This window comes from Tamandua tetradactyla, chromosome 5 (assembly GCF_023851605.1).
Source record: "Tamandua tetradactyla isolate mTamTet1 chromosome 5, mTamTet1.pri, whole genome shotgun sequence".
Taxonomy (NCBI): domain Eukaryota; kingdom Metazoa; phylum Chordata; class Mammalia; order Pilosa; family Myrmecophagidae; genus Tamandua; species Tamandua tetradactyla.
The window spans coordinates 119,009,606-119,029,908 of NC_135331.1; the positions used below are offsets into that span (position 1 = coordinate 119,009,606).

Genomic DNA, 20,303 nt, shown 5'->3' on the forward strand with positions numbered 1-20,303 from the left:
ACACTGAAGATAATATTCACAGATACGTAATTCCCTCGTTCTGGCATCTACCGTATTGTTTTTTTAAGTTAGGCTAATCAAGGCTATAAACAGTGATTATCAGAGTTTTTATGGCATATTTACTTGTGGTAAAACTATGCAAAAGCACTAGGCATTTTCATGAAGCCCTGTGAACTATGAAGGGCTACAAACAGCTCTATTAGGGCAAGAGAAACAATGCAACTTTTTGCGTTATGTGGATCCCTCTAAGTTTCTCTTCCAGATATGGAGAGACTGAGGAAGTAGCATTTCACTGCTTCTTATACCTTCAGCCTCTAGTCCCTACATCTCTCAAATATCCCACTCATACACACACACACACACACACACACACACACACACACACATTCACAATCACACACAAGCGGGGAAAAATGGTGAGTTTTGCTGCAAGTAACAAAGACCCAAAATCACTGTGGCCTAAATGAGAAAGAAATTTTTTTCTCTTTCCATCAAAATCTGGGTGTAGGCAATCAAGCTCTGCTTCTACCTTGTTACTCTATTTTGTGTGGCCTCCTATCTCAAGGGCATTGTGCCAGCCACATTATCTGCAAGCCAGCCAGCTGGAAGAGAGAAGGCAGAATGAAGCGGAAAAGTCAGGCATACAGCATCTGTCCCTAAGAAAGCTTCCTAGAAGCTTCCACACAACACTTCTTCTTGCATCTCTTTGGCCTGAAACTAATTATATGACCACATTCAGCCACGATGCTGCTCAGAAATGTCGTTTTTATTTTGCATGCCATGTTTGTCACTGACACTTTGAAATTCTATTACTGAGAACAGAGGGGAGAATGAATATTGGCAGACAATATGATATGATATATGATATGATAGTTGCAAGATTATCTCATTCAAACGAAGGCCTGGAAGCTTTCATATTCTCTGGGGAGATACCAGCCTCTGTAGGCTGTGGAATCAGTAATTTAAATACAAATTTAAGCTACAAACAAAGCCCTGATTAGCTAGGCAGTTCTCATATTTCACAGCAGAGTAGAGGTTTCAAAGGGATACTCAGGCAACAAGTAAGCGTGGAGCAATGCAGACATAGCCCACACCTTTCCACCTATATTTTATATGTTGGGCTTTTTTCTGTATGTGGCTTTATTTAAAGCAAAGCTTTGGCCACTTTTAAATATCTGATCTCAATATTCCCAGCCCTAATTCTAGTCTCTGTGGATTTGTTTCTTGTGGAATTATAGCCTTGAATATAGGCTATATATTATATAATAGACTCCTAAGAATAGAATATAATAGACTCCTAAGTCTTTCAGGAGCTAGTGGAGAAGGGTGAAAAGAGAAGGGACATATGTGAAAACTTCTGCTGACTCATTATCATGACATATTTTTACAAAACATCAACTTAATTGGAAAAAAATCACAAGGATGTTTGCAAATTAGATCCCCAATATGTCTTAATTAGTGAGATTATATTACTAGATATTCCTGTCTCCCTGGCAGTCACAATCCATGGGTATAATTGAAATTATTCCTTTTTTTTTTTTAGTCATTTACATTTTGTTTTCTAATGTTTAAGTCTATTTCATGTGTGAATCTATTTATTGCCTGTGAACACTGAATATTCCTGTCTAGATCATACATAAGCATAGAGGAAATGATGACTGACTGGCGAGATCTGGTAAGTTAGCATACTACAGCTTCACTACAACTTTATTGTTTGTTTCTGTTAGCAGAATCCTCTCAAACAGTCCCACGATGTCTGTCATATATTCCATTCGGATAAACAAAGAGAGAAAGCATTTGCAACCTTTTTTCTTTTCTTTTCTTTTCTTTTTTGAGTTACAATAGTCCGATCTTTTTGTTCTGATATATCAGCTACTTATGCAATGATAACATTTCTAAAGGAATAGTGATGGGTCTTATTCTAAATGAAATACTCTAAGAATTTATTTCTCTCTGCATCTGTTTCCTCATTTTCCAACTCATACTTTTTCATGGCAACAAAATATCGAATGAAAGTTTCTCCTAGAGCCTCTCTCAGGCACTGATCATCCTCCAGGGCTGCAAGAGCATCTTCCAGTTTCAAAGGGATCTCAGAAGGCTTTGATGGATAAAGGTCTGTGCTGTCGTCTGGACCAACCGAGACACCATCCCTGCTTCGAAGCCCATCCAAGCCTGCAGCAATAGTCGCAGCCAGCACCAAGTAAGGGTTCGCTGTTGCTGAGCCGAGTTTATTTTCTATCCGGGTGCCTTTCTCACCATGACACTTGATATTAAAAGCACAACTGTTATCATTGTATCCCCATGTTGCAGGCACACTCTCCTTCAGGTCTTTACTCTCCTTAGAATACCGCTTTCGGCAGCTCACAGCAGGAGCCATCAGGCAGCTGAGAGCCGCAGAGTGCTTCAAGAGTCCTGCCAACCATTTCTTCCCGGTGACTGTGAGCTGCTCAACTCCAGAACTGCAGCAGAACAAGTTTTCCTTCTCATTGACATCCCAGAGACTATGAGACAAAATTCCTGAATTGCACAATCCAGTCTCAATGAAAAAACTAGCAATGTAATTATATTTCCTTGCCACTTCTTTGACACCTGTTTTGAGAGTGAATGCATTATCTGCTGAACTGATGCCAAATTCAGGAAGAAAACAGATTTCCATCTGACCCGGTCTGGTAGAGGAGGAAAAGCTCTCGACGTTGGCTCCAGTGTGATACAAGCCATCAACGAGTTCCTGTATAAAAGGCCGGTCATGATTATTAAGTAATGTTGAGGCAGGAAAAGATATGGCCTTTGAATTGATAATTTCGGGGACACCAAAAATGCAAAAATCGTAGATGAAGGCAGAAAGCAGGGAAAAGCCAGAGTCTTGAAGCTGACTCAGCTGCTTCTTTGCAATGTACCTTGGAGAAGTCAACAGAGGATCGCCAGTCACAGTGAATGTATCACATATCACTCTTGCAGTTCTCTCAGCCCATGGCAAAACTCTAAAGGTTGACAACTCTGGCATCAGGACTATGTCACTATTAAAACAAGTTGCTCTTATGTGATTCACTTCATTGTCTTTAGGATTCGGTATCAATTCGAGATAACCTCTAGGCATATAAACTCCATGAATCACTTTTTCCTAAAGAAAAAAGGACAGAGCAATTTTGAAACATGAAAAAAAAAAAACTGTTGTAAAAGAGCCTCACTAATGAGAAAACAAATTGTGTTTAAGGTCTTTTGGTTAACACTACCTCAATATCAGATACATTTTAAAGACTTTAAAACCAAACCCCTTAAGATTACTTTTATAAATAACTTAATATTTTAGCTTGGAAGGCTTTATGTACTCTTAGATCTGAAAACAGGAGTCATAAATGAAAAGAAAAATGATTAAAAAATTCTCCTCGTAACAAAAAGCAAAAGCAAAGCCTTTTGGAATTATTTGAAGTTATCATAATCAAAAATACATTTTCAAACACTTTATTTTATGGCATAGTTGCTGACACTTCAGATAAGGCTATGGGTGTATTCTACTATAATCCGAGTAGTTAACTGACACTCAAAAGTCCACAATAAAGAGTCCTTAAACCTTCTCAGGGAAGTGGCCTGACTTAACAGCCAGATCACAGCACCTTAAGACTCAGGCCTGCTGACAGCTGCATCCGCTTGTCATTCAGTTTCATAGGACACTTAAGAATAAACTCCCTCACTGGCTCACAGAACCACAGAAACTTTGCCTATGAAGGTGTGTCTCTATCTCCAAAGCTAGTTTCCAAAATGTATCCTTCTAGTCAGTATGAACTGGGTGTGAGCAAATCTGACTTCTAGTTCTAGCTCTTTCATTAATTAATTGTGTAAAGTTGGGCTAGTCACTTGAACTTGATGTGCCTCAGCTTCAATGTCAGTAAACCAAGGGTGTTTGACTAGAGAATTGCAAAGGTGCTTTCTAGCCATTACAAAGGATTCGATGGAAACAGCCACTTATTTAACTTTTGCTGTGCACCAGGCAGCATGGAAGTGATGAAGTTTTGAACTTAGACGAATACATAAAATAATTCCTAGAAATTGCACAATAGGAGTATCAACAAGGCTTCATGTGCTGAAGGTGACGTTGATGGGTGGAGAAAGGGCCCTGACTATGAAGTTTCGTTCCCGTGATGTCAGTGAGCCTCATGAGTGTAACAAAACAACCTAGCATTCTGCAAGCTATTCTCTTCCATATGTCCCCTCCAGATTGCAAAGAGAACATGGTTACCACAGGGAGGCTGGTGCTAGCAGAGCCAATCTGCTGGTCCACTCTCCTGGCTTGGACCATGAATCACTGTCTCCTTCACTCTCCACCATCTCTACACATGCTTTCAAGTGCCGTTTTCACGTGGATGATCCACACCTGCTCTTACTGGTAATAAACTTGAGTGAGGGAAGCACTATTTAGCATCGACTTACTTCTTCAACTCACCCACTGACCTCAGCATAAAAACTTAAATTGTGCAACCTTAGAGTGAGTTAGCATGAAAATCCTTTAACATTTTCACCCTATGAAATTTACTTGCCAATTTCTTAGTTTGAAATCCTGTGATAGTTCTGCATGTTTCCAAAAGTCGGGATGTTGTATTTTATTCATGAGGCTTCCAAGAATTCTTGCAATTTAACTCTGTATTCTTACTCACTTGGTTGTGAACAGAATAGAACGATTGGGTACAATTTTGCTCTAATAGTCATTTATGAACTTGAAGAATATTAAAGTTGCACTTTTTTATTTTTCAAGCTATTCAATGCATATTTCTTTGAATACTGTTTTCTAACACTGCAATATTCTTTTTCTTTTTTGCACATTCACAATTCAAACTACTTACAGTTTTGGGAAATATATAAATATATATATAAACATATCTTGTTCATCACAATAAATTACGTTACTTAAATTGTGATTATAGATATAAAGCACCAGAGCAACTTTACACTCCAATATAGATTTCTACGGACTCAATGGAAATTATTGCAGAAAGCACAGGCCCCTATGATGAAGGAAATTTAGACCATAGCAAAGGTAATCTTTTGAAATAACCCAAGAAACTAGCTATGAGTTCTATAGCAATATATGTTTTGATTAAATCCAAGATAGAAAGAACCCATATTACCTAAATATAAGTTAACTAAATTAAATCTTTCAATAATACAAGGACAGTATTAAAGTTGTAAAGTTTAAGTGAGCTAATATTTGTAAGGCATTTAGCACAGTGTCAGATGCTTGGTAAGTTCTCTAAGAGTAGAAGTTATTATCATGGGCTTTTTATTTGGCTTTATTTTATTATATAACAGTATTTTCCTCTATTCTTAATAGATGACCAAGTTTTTATAAAAATCAATATATATGTTTTTCTCATTTAACAAGAAAGAACACCTGGACCAATTGAAGAAATAAAAGGGAATTTTTAAGCAGAGCTGAAAGCAGTGGATGCAATAAAAAGAGCACTGATGTGGATGTGAGGAGTCATGGATTACTGTCCCAGCTCTCCCCCTAACTGCCTGAATAACTTTGAAAAAGCTGTCCTTAAAATTCTGGGCCTCCATTTCCTCATCTATAAATAAAGGCAATTGATTAGATTATCTCTTATAGCTATTCTTGGTTGGATGATCATTTTCAAATTGATATTTTATTTTCCACAAGTAGAAAAAAACTTTTTAAATTACCTTGAATTACAAATGTTCATGGCACAAAAGCCATTTAGACCTTCACAATTTCCAAAGTGAATTTTAAGTGTCTTGTTAAAAATACATAAATACTGAATGATCAGTAAATAAGAATAAAGTAACAATAGCTAGGTAATGAAATGGGGGAGTGAGTTGTACTAGAAAACTTAGTCTAAGAATAAATATACCAAATGAAAGGAAGTATGATGCGTTACATTAAAACTCTTTATGTTGAAAAACCTTTACCCTAGCACTAAACTCCAGACAGAAAGCTGGTTCTTAAATGTGAGATAATAAATCAGAGAAAGGGAAATATTTTCAATAGCAATTTGGGAGAGGGGCTCCAAAAAAAAGCAAGCAGAAATTGTCACTTTCTGTAAACTTATAGTATTCCTCACTAAATGGAGGGATCATATTACACTATATTTTTGTAAAGGGATTCTATCGAAGAACTAGAACTATGGTCTAAATATACAGTTTTTTTGGTGCTATTAGTGGAAAGAGTGATTTGAATTCAACAAATTAAATGGCAATTTTATTGAGATCTCTGACAAGTACCTGAAGTATTCATTATATATTTTCATTGACTGAGAGACATTCAATAAATTAGATTCTGGACCTATCCACAGTAAATTTAACATTTTGTTATAAAAAGTAAGGCCTACATGCTTTCTTGCCTGAGTGAAGAGGAGTGGCATCTGCAGGCAGAACCAAAGTATCACTAAACAAACAAATTTGAATCTACTGGAATTCTTTAAAAAGCGTTTTGAAGATGCCCAGTTTATCCCAACATAAGCAAAAGAAAAAAACTGCAACTTGATATTAAAGTCATAAAATACATTATACTAAAAAAAAGTAGTTACCCATAAAGGATATTTAACTTTTACACCTTCTTAAACAGTGTTGGCTGATGTTCCTTCCTCAGAAAGGCGTAATGAGTCAATCGTTAAAATAACACATGGAATAAACTAACCAAAAATGTCTCAAGAAGTCTCAAAATATATCCAGAAATAGAACATTTCTCAATACCTTATTTCCAAGGGCTTAATATTCATTAAGTCATTCAACAACAATGGAGCATTTTCATATCAGAATTAGGAGCTGAAAGGGATATGCATTTTATCTAGCAAATTCCTTCTATTTAATCTTTTTTTCCTTTTATATTTGCATCTGGGTCTCCTCTTGTAATTTTCTCAAGTCAAATAAAATATAATCTTCATAATTGCAGTAAAGGAGAAAAGATAATTCTATGGAGGGAAATTATTCAAGGCAGAAAGGCTAAAATTACCAGTCTTAATTAGTTTTGTTTTTCCACTGGGTAAAGGAATTGCTGTTTGGGGACTGAGTATGTATGTTCAGCTCCTCAGGGAGCAATAATGTGTTTGAGGAGAGACAAGGGAAGAAACAAAGTAAATTATTTTTTCAGCTTGAATTGCAGTACAGATTACCAGAAAATAAGAAAGTCATAAGGACCATTTGTTTGCTAATGGTCATGAAATTACATTTGATCCTATCTGCGGGTGGAAAACTCACTTGAAAAAAGTGAGCGGGGATACTCTTGGACCTGGACACACCATGGAGGTCTGCTGCTTCAAACTGCACAAACTGGAGGTGGTTTCTGGCCATCTCTTGTTTAATGTGCTTCATTCTAGAGGAGAGTGGAGTTGGGGTAGGGATTTGAGTGTTGTCCTCAGTGTTATCTGTAAAATAAAGAATGTTTAAAACAAGTCACTAGATCATGATGAACTGAGATACAAGAGGAGCCTTGTAGCAGCAAATTAGTCATTATGATTACTAACAAAAGCATTCTATCTTCATCATATCATCGGCTTGGAGTTACAGATCTTACCCATTCTTATGCAGCTATTACCATCTTTCCAAGAACATTTGTCTCTAAACACCCCAAGAGATAATTGCTTAAGCCTAGCTGGAAATTATCTTTATCTGCATAAGTATATAGTAATATTGTATATAGGTACTTATTGAAAATGTCTTTGCTTATGGAAATTAGAATATATTGCATGACTGGACAGCATCGGACCATATAAATATGTAGATGACTATCTTTGAAAAGATTTTAAGCTTCTTGAATTAATGGGTAATGCTCAGATTAAAATTCCCTATATGGTTGAAGACAAAGTTGTAAATTTTTGTTGTTGTTATTTCTCCTCCTCCACTCTTTTTGCTTCTCCTTTGTCACCATGAGGGCTTTATTTCTTTATAGTGGGATCTGAATTCAAGAAGTTTATACTCTCTGTCAAATTTTGAATTGATTTATTTAAATAAGCAAACAAGTGGGATTTTTTTCAAGAAAGAAAGGAAGACATGTAAAATTCAGACTACAAACTCAATTTTAAAACTATAACATAAAAGACATAATCTGCAGTGTGAAACTTGTGAATTAGAAGAGTCCTTAGAGATAAATCAACTATTCCAACCAGCTCATTAGCTTAAGTCCCAGAGAGGTACAATTAGGCATCCCAAGTCACACTATCAGTGCACTGCCAAAATTGAAACTAGAATCCAGACCCCTTGACTCCCCATGGTTGGCTCATTATGACAAAGTGAATGAATATATCTAAAGCATGCAGAAGTGTCTGGCCACAGCACACACTACATAGATGTTAGCTGTGGTCACAACTTTCAGAGAGGCTGCAGAGAGTAGCAGTAGTTGAGCACAAACGCTGTAACCCACCTGCCTGACTTCAAATCCTGCCTTTGCCCGAGCAAATTTCTTATGCTTTTGGTACCTTGGCTTTTCCATTGATAAAATTACTTACTTCATAGGGTTGCCATGAGAATTAAGCAAGTTATTTAACAGTGCTGGGCAAACAGCCGGGAACATATAAGTGCTAGCTAAACATATAAAATGAACACAATTATTCTAACTCTAGGAAATAGTGCTATGGTCCTGTCTGCATCTGAACACTCATCAATCTGTCACATCACTCTGATGTTGAGCAGCTATCATTTTAAAGTGATAGCTGAGTCTTCTTTTTCAAGATATAATTAGGCTTTAAAAATAAGCATAAAGATTGACAGTTCAAAACATACATTAACTAGATATTAAGTACATGAAGCATGAGGAAAGCATGCTTCCTCAGGTTCCACCTGTGCAAATATATTAGAGATAACGTCCTGTCACTGATACATTTGGCTACTCTGAGACCCCTGAGGCTTTATAACCACCTTCCGTTTAACACAATTAAGCTGTAGCAATTACAATGCTTCATGCTAAATTAGCAGTTGCTGTGTTTCCCACCTGTCCTGAAATACTGGGTGTTTGGCCCAAATAGAATAATGCTCATCAGATAAAATAAAATTTATAGGCATTTAAAAATATTGACTTTTCAGATAATCTGTATTCTAAGCACATTGAATAAGCTATAAATATTTTAACATAATAAAAGAAGATCAGAAGACCTCTTCCCTGAAAGGAATAGGTAATTTTATTAGTTCACCAGTAATAGAGTCACAGGTAATCTTATTCATCCTTTTGCTTATCTGCATCTTCTAAATTTTCTCTTGTAAATAGTATTATTTTAACATAAGAAGAAATATATTTTTTTCATCACCATGTGCTATTCACTCTGAATGTATAGCTAGGAAACAGCCAGAAAAACCCTGCCTCATGAAATTTACATTCCATTGAGTAGGGGAACTATAGACAATAAACATGCCATCAAATATAAAGATGGAACAATTCCACATGATGAAAAGTGCTGAAAAAATTAAACATAATCACCTGGAGTATTAATTCTATGAGATTTGGTCAACCAACCTTTGATTTACTTTAGGATAGCCAAGAATTTATTAATGTTTCCATTTTCTTCGGAGTGCTTATCACTACCTGCCATATTGTATAATTATTTTTTTGCTGTCTGTCAGCCTCCCCCCACCCCCATGGTACAGGCTCCATGAGAGCAGAGGTTTAGCTTTACTTGCTGTTGTATCCTCAGCACCTGTAGCTATGCAGACATATCATAGGCACTCAATATTCCTTGAATGAATATGTGCATTAATAAGTAAATAAATACATACTGTATGATTTGACCTTGTCTGATCAATACATAAAAATTGGCATCATATATTTTGAAGAGTTCTTAAGTATCAATTTTTCATTTAAAATTGCAATTCTTTTGCCAAACATCAAACCCCATCCAATTTTATTTCATTTTTGAGCATCAACGAATCTTGCTGCATCATTGTCTGCACTTCCTTTCTTCAGATAAATCATACTTGTTAGTTACGATTAAACCCTTTGGTCATCCTTCCCAGATGCCCATGATGAATGGCAGGCAGATAATTGCTAGTTCAGGGGCTCATTTGTTTTTCTTACAGTCTAATTCATAGGAGGTATTCTCCTTCCCTATCCCCTCAGAGGACTAATAAATTAAATCAGTGTGCTTGTATAGAGGAAATTTTACTGCTGTGAATGTTTAGGGGGGATAAAAACAAGAAAATGTATTTTTAAAAACCCTCAAAGCTCTACAGCTACTAGAAGTTTTGGGAGAAACATTGTCGTGTTCAGTGGCAATGAGGAAATACTTCATTTAGAGAGAACAAACCATGGTCACTTAGAAAAGACAGAATGAAGTATGCAGTTGGGCTTTCAGTAATACCATGTTCAAAGGAGGAAAAGTGCATTTGAGAGCACACTATGCAATCTATTCATTTACTGTATGCCTGGGATGACCCACCATGTCCTTTTCTGAGAACATTCCCTCCTCCATCTGCACGGCTATTGTGAGAACTGCCCTGTTAGCGAGAATGTGTTGGTTTGGGAGACAGAATGGCCCCAAATATATTCATACCCTAATCCCTGGAAACCTGCATATATGTTAGAGTGCAGCGGTAAAAGAGTCTGTGGATATAATTAAGATTATAGACATTAAAACAGGTAGAATACCCTGGATTATCCAGGTGAGTCCTTAAAAGCAGAGAACATTCTTTGATTAGAGGCAGAACGGAGATGTGGCAGAAGGGAAATCCATAGGGATTCTAAACAGAGGGATTCACAGTGTTGCTGACTCTGAGATACAAAGAACCAGAGAGGAGCTTTAAGGAATTAAGGACAGCCCCAGCTAACAACCAGCAATGGAAACAGGAACCTCAGTCCTACGACCTCAAGCATATTCTGCCAGCTACCAGAATAGCAGATTCTTCCCCACAACTCATAAGAGCCCAGCTGGCCAACATCTTGGTTTCAGCTTTGTAAAACCTGGAGCAGAGAAACCAGCTGAGCTAACTGAACTTCTAACATGTAGAACTGTGACATAATAGATTAGTTTGTTTTAAGCACTAAGTCTGTGGAACTTTGTTTCAGCAACAATAGAAAACCAATTCAGATGGAGTCCTGAAGGTTTTCACTTTCTGGGCTCCAGTTGCTTTTTAGGCTCTGCTTTATTTCGGTCTTTTAAAAACCTCTGTTTATCTAGTTTCTATCACCTGCATCCAAGAGTTTTAACCAATATATGCATGTTCCAAAATAGCTGTATCACTATCAGTGAGCCAGAAATTTGGAATAGCAGAATTTCACTTCCATAAAAGATGAGAGGTCATCCATGCAACTCCTCTGTTTCAAGCAGTCTAATGGGTAAAGAAACCATGAGCAGTATAACAGGTAAAGAAAACTGTACAGCACCTTACAAATGTTAGGTGTATACCTTTTGTATGTTCTGCCTCCCAGACTAACATCCCTCAACCAACAACATCATTACTTAAAATTCAATAACAAATTTGTGATGGGAGGCAGGAACCGTAGGCCAGTGGGTTTCAGAGTTCTTACCGGTATGGCTGGAGTTTGGGTTAAACTCACTACCAGGAGTGCTAGCTGATGTTTTGGGGGGCCATGGTCTTAACCCTGTTGTCTGCTCCTTGGAATTCTTGTCATCAAGTGGAGGATCAGACTCAGCAGAGCCAGGCCCCACAACTGGTTTGTGTGTGTCCCCCAGTTTGTGGCACACCACTTGGCTTCTGATCCTCTCTGTAGTTAAAAAAAAAGAAGTTATAATGTTTTACCAATGTTTTCAGCTGACTTTTAATATGATGTGGGGAGCAATGCTTTAGAAAATAGTATATTCCTAAGTAATGACAAACCAAATGAGGAGCAGTGGAAATGGTCCCCTCTGGTTGCCAGACCACGAGAAGGTATACTGTCTGTAGAGAATTTTAAAATAATAGTAAGGTCTAAAAAGAGTCATTTTAATATTGCCATGCACTGATAATTCTTACTGTCCGGCCTTAGTACAGCACTGATCCTGAGACTGAGTCTGCTGTCCAAATCAACACCTAGTTTCACCACTGCTTTAGGTCAACTGGAGTCTATATGGAATTCCAGCCTGTTCCAGACCTCTATCCTGGTCTCCCAAATCCCCAGTAATGATCTTTGTATCATTCTCAGTACAGAAATATGCTTCTTTTGCTAACCATATGTACCTTCTGTTTTATTCTCTTCTTTATTACCGTCATCCTAGATCTGCTCCTTCAACTTTTGAGTATTTTGATTACTTATGTATATTTATATTGTAATCTTACATTTTCCATCTTTTACGTGAACTGTGTAGGAGGAAATGTTATTCCTTTGATCTTTTGCTTCTCCCAAAGAAGAAAAAAGAATGGTTTATGAAAAGGAGGACCAGACAGAGTTTATACGGACCACTCATTCTTGAGTGATCATAGAAGCCAAGGTACCTTTTGAGTTGGATATATCCATTTCTCCTACATCAGTTGAACAAACATGTGACTTGGTTATTTCTTTTCTTGTTCTTCTTATTTTACTCATCTGACAGGCTTCATTCTCATTATCTTCATCTTTTGTTGTGTCCTGCAGTAATTAACAGACAGACAATCAAATAATGGATCACGCATACCACCGAATTTGAATATGGAAAGGTATGGCCAGACTTTAAAATAGGTACAGGAGATTTTTATAATGAGGTAAATTTTGTCCCTTCCACATCTACTTGTTTAATTAAAAATCAAGCTTAACATGCCCCTGACAGGCTAAGTTTTCTGTATTTCCTTTTTTTAAATGTGCTACAGAAAATTTCCTTAAATAAAGTACCATCTTATCCAACTCGTCAAGATTTCTATCTTTATTTTCTACTTTGGAATATATTATATTATTTATTCCTAAATAATCTTACCAACACTATTTCAGCAGTCCTCTTTTTAATGATCTTTACCTTTTTTAGTATCTTGAACCTTTTTGACCAGAGGCATAATAAGTACCTCAAGAATTGTTTTCTCTTGGTCTCTTTTCCCCATCCTCATATATACTGCATTAATATTTACTTTGCTTAATATTCATAAATTGTTACTTTGTTTTACATGTGTGAAACTAATGTCATATTCAAGCAATGTTATAGCTTGGGAAAGAAATTCTAAAATGTGTTTCATTCTGAAACAAAATATCCTAACTTCTACAATCTAGTTACAATCTTGACAGGGATATAGTCTGGTCAAGGGATAGTCCCAGTGGGGTGTTTGGCGATGAGGCAGGGGCGGCAAAGTCTCAGCACTAACAGTGGACAAAATCACCTTTGTAGTTAGTCCCAGGACACAGAGGCTGACCCTGGCATCGGTAAGTGGCGTTTTTTTGTGGGGGATTTTTTGTTTTTTAGTTTTTTTTTTTTTGCAAACCCCTTGTGATAGTTTGAGAGGAGAAGAAAGTGACAGGGTCAGTTTTTAAAATGTTTTTAGATTTGTCAGTTCAAAAATGTCAATATTGTCTTTTTTGAAGAGCACATTCTGAGAGCCTCGTATCTGAGGGCAACTTATAAAAATGTCTGTCCAGTGGAGGTTGCTGGGGCACAGCTGAACCAAATTACCTTATCAGTAAAACCTGCTTCAGCTTCCAAATTCTAAAGAGGAGAAAAGGGTTTTCACATTTTCTATGTTTCTATGTAGGTGTGATATAATGCTATTATTGTTGCTATATTAACAAAGATATATTTCATAGTATAAGGTCTTTTTAGAATTTTAAAATTTCACTTATTTGAAAATAGGTGCCTCTTTTACTGCAGACAATCTTCTGTTTGGTTCATATAGTACTTATTTTGTGATAAATAGTTTATTTTTTTCTAATAGTTTATGATATTATATAAATATTTTATTCAAATATTTGCATAAATCTTCCCAAAACACTTCTGATAGGTTTCTGACAGTTATATACCAGCATTCTTATTGTACTATTTACCATTTCTAAGATTATATAGCTAGAAATATATATTACATAATTTTTTTTTGGTAAGTATTTCTGTATCTACATATCTCTCTTTTTTTAAAGACGTTTTGTTTAGAAACAGAAATACTTGGCAGATTGACATTTGTTTTAGTTTGATTCATTTGTGATCCCCTCATATACATATTAAAGGAATCAAGCAAGCTAAACTTTAAGGACCCTTCCGGCTTCAGAATCTAGCCTCCAATAAAGCTGTAATTGAATTAGGAAGAAAATAGCAATGTGCTAAAATCGAGCACATTTTGTGTGTGTGTGTCAGTCACATTTCCTCAGCACCATCAAGGTAGTAGAATCTCCATTTTACATATGAGAAATGTAAGACCCAGAATAACTTGCCAATGGCCATACAGTAGTGAATGAAAGATGCAGTTTACAACTTAGGTCTTCTGATCGCCAAAATGCCATCCTCCTTCCTAAAAGCTAGAGACTCAAGTCCATAGAAAAATTCATTTTAATAACATTCACCAGCCCTCATATAAATCAAACAAGGAGGGTAAGTTTGTTAAAAAAACAAAAAAAGTGAAGACAATATACCTAAATACTTACTAACATGAGCATTTCTCTAATAAGAACCCAAGAACTAAGTGATTATTAGTTTGTGCCTCTCTGACTTCATGATAGATGCTCCTTTTTTTTTTTCAAATCAAGAATGGATTTAGTTCAACCTTTTGATTTCCTTTTAAACAATGGGTGATCAGAGAATAGATATAGCTGTAACAGTTGAAACAAATTTATTTGATCACTGATTTATCCTACCTCCAATATAGTATTTTTATTCATGAACTTTCATTTGCATTTAGTCACAGTGTGAATGATACTCAGTAAAAAGCCTACTAGCCAAGATTTATGAGGTTTGGGTTCTAATCCTGACTTTCTACTAGGTAGCAAATCCTTCTGGAGCCTTGGTATTCTTGTTTGTAAACACTAATATAAATAATATTTCACCTAGCAAGTATTTAAAAATTATTTTCATAATCAGGGAATATAACATTTCATATCTCATTTAATCCTCACAACCACAACCTGAGGAAGGTTTATTATCACCTCCATCTTTGTCAAAACAGAAATAAGTACAAAGAGATTAAGTAATATGTTCAAGGTCATATAGTGTGCAAACAAGAATGGGGACTCACATTCAAGTCTTCATTTGGGGGGCTTCCCACTTTGTCATAGCCAGACCATTGGCCTAGATAGAATTCTACTTGCATTATTTAATGTTTATCTGTGTGAATCATGAAAATTTGTTCAGTTAACTTTCTCAATTACAAGTTTTTTTAAATAAATCTTTCCTGTATAATTTAGACTCACCTCACCATCAGCTTAACCTACCTCAGTCCAAACAGTGAGTTTTTGACCTACTATGGATAAGGCAAAGTCGAGGACATAAAAATAAACGAAGCATGGCCCCTTTCATAAAGAATCTTACAATATAGTGCCAGCAATAAAGTGCTATTATGGAAGATGAGGATGTCCTGTTATAAAGAAAGAGTCATGCTTAGAGTCCACTAATTTAGGGATCACAAACTTGGAGAGCAAAGAGACATAGTAGGCTGCATGGTGAACACGAGAGACCATAGCTCTACTCAGAAAGGAGCCAACACTTGACTCCAAACAATGGATGCCAAATCAGAATGTGCTGCTAGTATTGCCAATTTTCCAAATTTTCAAGAAATGCAAGAAATCTGGATTTTTTTGTTAAATTCCCTGATTTTTAAACATTGGCTATTAACTCAAAGTACAATATAGGGAGTAAAGAAGACAAAAAGACATCACATAGCCAGGTCTCAGAAAGTCTGGAATGCTGCTCAGGGTTTGCAAGGCCCCTGGGGACAGAGATAACATCAGGGACCACTTATCTTCTTCCCAACAGTGGTATCTAGTGTGGCATAAGTGGTGATGGTCAAAGTGTTTAACTGTTAGTACAGCAACAGGCCCAGACAAATAAAAATAACGAACACTTTTATTGAACTTATTATGTATCAGTACTCCTTTAACTGCTTGACATACACTGCTCATTTAGTCATGAAACAACCTCTTTAGATAGGAAGCTTATCATCACCATACTATAGATGAGAAAAACTGAGTCAAAGAACAACCACTTAACTAGCACAAGGTCACACATCTTGCAGGTGGTGGAGTTAGGCTTTGAACTCAACCAGCTGGGTCCAGAGCCCAAGAGCTTAATTCATCCTTAATGGACACTTTGGTGGGAATGCTCCCTCACTGTTGTTGGGTGCTGGGGAGCTGACCCTTGCCCCTTCAGGGTGGGGTGTTAATTCTTTAGTTGATGAATTGTGGAGAGGTCCAAGGGGCTCAGTGGAAAGAGTGGGAAGAAATCCCGAAGCTAGAGAAATCGGGGAAGGGGCACATGTAAGTGGCTGTTGTCAGCAATTGTTAACCAACCAGTTCTGAAGTATTTCACTGTTTATCAAGCAATTGGCCCTACTGTTGGGTTCCATCCAGCTGAATAATCTGCATGGTTGCACTATTATATTGAACACATTTTACTGAATACATTATATTGAATTCCACTCCTGTGGCTGTGGGCCAAGTAAAACTGCCTGGGCTGGTCTCAACTGTGTGGCATCTGCTGCCTCCTGCTTCTGCTTACTGTGACTTTCTGTGGGCCTCTCTGCCTCTGCATTCCTCTACTGTTTGCCACTGTCTAATTTTTTACATGAAACACCCAGAAGAAGATGTGAATTAGGTTATTCGGTCATATAAGGTGGAATGGTAGACTGAAGAGTAGTGCAGTCTTTGAAATCAGGCTGTGTCCTTCCAAGTCCTGATGCTACCGCTTAGCAGCTATGTAACTTAGGTCAAGTTATGTAACTTGCCGCTTCCTCAGCCTCCTTAGCTCCAAAATACTTCAAAGGTTATTTGTGTTGGTGGATGAGTTAATATATATTAAGCATTTAGAACAATGCCTGGCACATAGTAAGCACTAAATAAATGTTAGCCATGGTTATTATAACCCAGTTATCACGTATGACTGGAGCTCTCTGTGGGGAAGACACCTCATTCTAGGTCACGTCATGGACCCCTAACCAATCTAGAGATGGTGCCCATTGAGCCAGATGTCAACCCCCTGTCTAAGCAGCTCTAGATCTGAACACAATGAACTAGGGGGATCTGCTCAGAGAGATGAGGGGATGACAAGCAGTTTGAAATTCCCTGTGGGGGCTGTGTGATCAATATACTCTTGTTCGGGCTGTACAATACAGCTATTATTAAACAGAATTTTTTATAAAAAGAGTTCTCAAATAGCCAGGGAATCTAGGAGGGGCCATATAAGCTGAAGGTAGAGTTGGGGTGAGTCTAACTTCAGGTTAGAAGTACCACAAGCATAATCATATATTTGCAATTTTGTTTTGATCACAGGGTATAAATATGTAAATCAAATCCATGCTTAATTTAGACATTCTCAAAATTCAACTACAACAGATTATTTCCAATTTCTTTTGACAACTCCACCAGAGAAGGTTTTTGCACATCTCAAATATGTTGCTGCTATTTCTCATTACATCAGATGGCTCCTTTGTCTCACATACTGGATTGGCCCATAAAAGAATGTTTTCTACAACATTTCACAATTCATGATTTTCTCATCCCAGTGTTTGTTTTTTAATTGTTTATGGTTTAATGTAATTTGTCATTTTTCATTTCAACTCAGTGCCTTGATCAAATTGACTAAAACAGGCTTAACCCTAAAGAAATTCTGCCAAGCATTAAATTTAGATCTTAATTTGACTTAATAAATTTCTTTCCAGTATAACTAGTGTTATTTAGATTCTAAATATCACTGATTTTATTCATTGACTTTTAATTTCTCTAAGAAGTGCTTTTTAAATGTCAAAACATTAAAAAAAAAAAAACCTTTGTTTTGAACCCTGTATAATGGCTATTATCTGAGATATCATAATTTATGCATTCATCAAGCATTCTGATTTTGTTAATGATGGGGTGTATAAAAAAGAAAGCTCCAAAATCTCATCAAATTTTAATCTGTTTTAGAAATAATGGGAAAAAGGATCAATGATTATCAAATTTAAAAGAATATATCAGAGTTAAAAATGTGCCTTCAATTTTCTAGAAGCGTGTTCTACAAAGGGTGGAAAAGGTATTCAAAATATTTATAGAAGAGATATTTCAAAGAACAGAACACAATTTTGCTTCAACTAATCTAAAAATATTCATACCTATTAATCTTATTCCTACTCTGACAACTTAGCCTAAGAAAATGATCCAAAATACGTAAGTTATATGCATGTCTAGTGCCACCTCCTTTACAATAGTGAAAATGTGATAACAACATAGAATAAAGTAGTAAGATTTAAATACATTGTGGTAATTCCATTCAATAGATTTACCATTTAAAAATAAGTGGTGGCAGGTGCAAGTGTAGTACAGTGGTAGAATTTTTGCCTGCCATGCAAGAGACCCGGGTTTGATTCTCAGCCCATGCACTTCCCAAATAAACAAAGAAAAAAACAAGCAAACAAAAAAATTCAACAAATGGTACTGCAATAACGGGACACTCACATGGAGAAGGGATGAAATGTGACCCGCCATACAGCACACAAAAAATAATAACTGTGGTTCCCTCTCTCATCTTTTGCCACTGGATTACTAAAATCATGACTTAATTATTCTCTCTGCATCCAGTGCTATCCTTCTATCTATTTTTCCATACCACTGCCCATGTTACTTCTGTAAATCACAATTTTGTCTTGTTATAGCTTTGCTTAGGATACCTCAAGAATATTTCCTATCACCTTCAGGAAAAATTCAAATTCGCATTCTCTTAGACCCTGAACGATCCAGTCCTACCAATCTGTAGGCTCTATAGCTGACCATTTTCACCTGCAAGCTCTATTTCCATCCATAGGAAGCTAGTTTCATCATTCTTCTAGCCCACTCTTGTTCAGGCTCCCACTGATTATCTTGCCCCCAGATGGCTCTAACCCAGTGAGATAGTTATCTACTGTTCTGTCCATAGCTAATGCGCATCATTGTTTGCTATAGCCACCCCATTCAAAGATGATTAATATTCTTAAATCCCCAGTTATGGTAAATCTCTGATTAAGCTTTGTAGTCCTTTCAAATAACTCATAATTATTTTCATCATTACAATTAGTAAATTGCATAGTACCCTCTTAGAGAGCTCAAATCACCTTGTAAAATGATTTCCAGCATCATACAAGTAGCATTCTTTCATGCACACACTTTTCCACCAAAAAGACAATGATTAGGTGAGCCCAGGCCTGGCAATTCTTAAATGTCAAGTATATATTTGAGTGTCAATTATAGAATTAAGAATCACTGCAGCTAAGTCAATAAACCTTAGGGTGATATTGTCCACAGAAGTTTTTATTATAAGAAACAAACCTTCATCTGTATATTTAACAAAATTTTAATCTTAAATTGTTGTGTATTTTAGGAGGCTCTACCTGAATATGTGGAACCTCTGTAGAATTTTTTTCTTTACTACAAATGAAAAAATTCTCATCACAAAGATTCCAGGTGGAAATTCAGAAAGTAAAATTCAAAACTAAAAAAAAAAAAAAATTTAAGTAAAAGTCCCTTGTTTTCCCCATCCCTTACATTTTTGACAGATATTTTTAGAAAGAGTTGTCCTTTGAGATTACTACAAATAATTATGTATTGATTCATTTTCTAACAAATGGTTTTTTTAGTGGACATTTAATGTATCTTACTATTTGGGACCAGAGACATACTGAAATATGCAAAATATACAAATTGAAGAAGGTAGATGTAGTACAAGCAGATCTATTGTTGACATGTGACTTACTGGGACCTGTAATGAATTTATTAACTTATTCCAATTAATGAAATTAATTCATTAATTCAACAAATACTTAGTGCACACCTAAAATAGATCAGTCATAGGTCTAGATGCTCTAAGAGAAATGAAGATTAATTACGTGATGTTCCACGGAACACAAATATAACACATGCTAAAAAGATTATTGCTAAGTATGTGCTATATGAATGAGGAATGTGCTAGAACCATTCTGCCAGTGAGACAACTGAGGCTCTGAAAGATACAATAACTCACCTGGGTTCACTTACAAAGTAACAGAAAACAAATCTGTGTGGCTCCATACTCTTATTTTACTTCCTTAAGTTACTTACAAAGTTTAGAATCGACAAAATTTGAAAATACTAGAACTTGCTTTTGAACAATATAAATGCTATGTAGTTTTATTTAAAAGGTAGAGGAAAAGCATTTTTTTTTAACTTTACATTTCAACTGAGAGTTCAAAGGCAATGTTGTCCTTTGTGGTGAAACTAATCATAAAAGGGACAGCCAGTTAAATAAATTTCCTGGGAGAATCAAAATTTTATTTAATATAAGAAA

General features: G+C 36.2%; 1 protein-coding gene across 1 annotated transcript; it reads right to left on the minus strand.

The window, feature by feature from the left end:
* Window positions 1-1,921: 1,921 nt before the first annotated feature.
* On the minus strand, window positions 1,922-12,511 carry LGSN (lengsin, lens protein with glutamine synthetase domain; the record flags this gene model as incomplete). The annotated part of the gene is made up of 4 exons (XM_077159431.1): window positions 1,922-3,121; window positions 7,210-7,376; window positions 11,465-11,662; window positions 12,370-12,511. Coding segments are annotated over 4 exons (1,707 nt in total), but the record flags the coding sequence as incomplete, so codon positions are not given.
* Window positions 12,512-20,303: the final 7,792 nt, after the last annotated feature.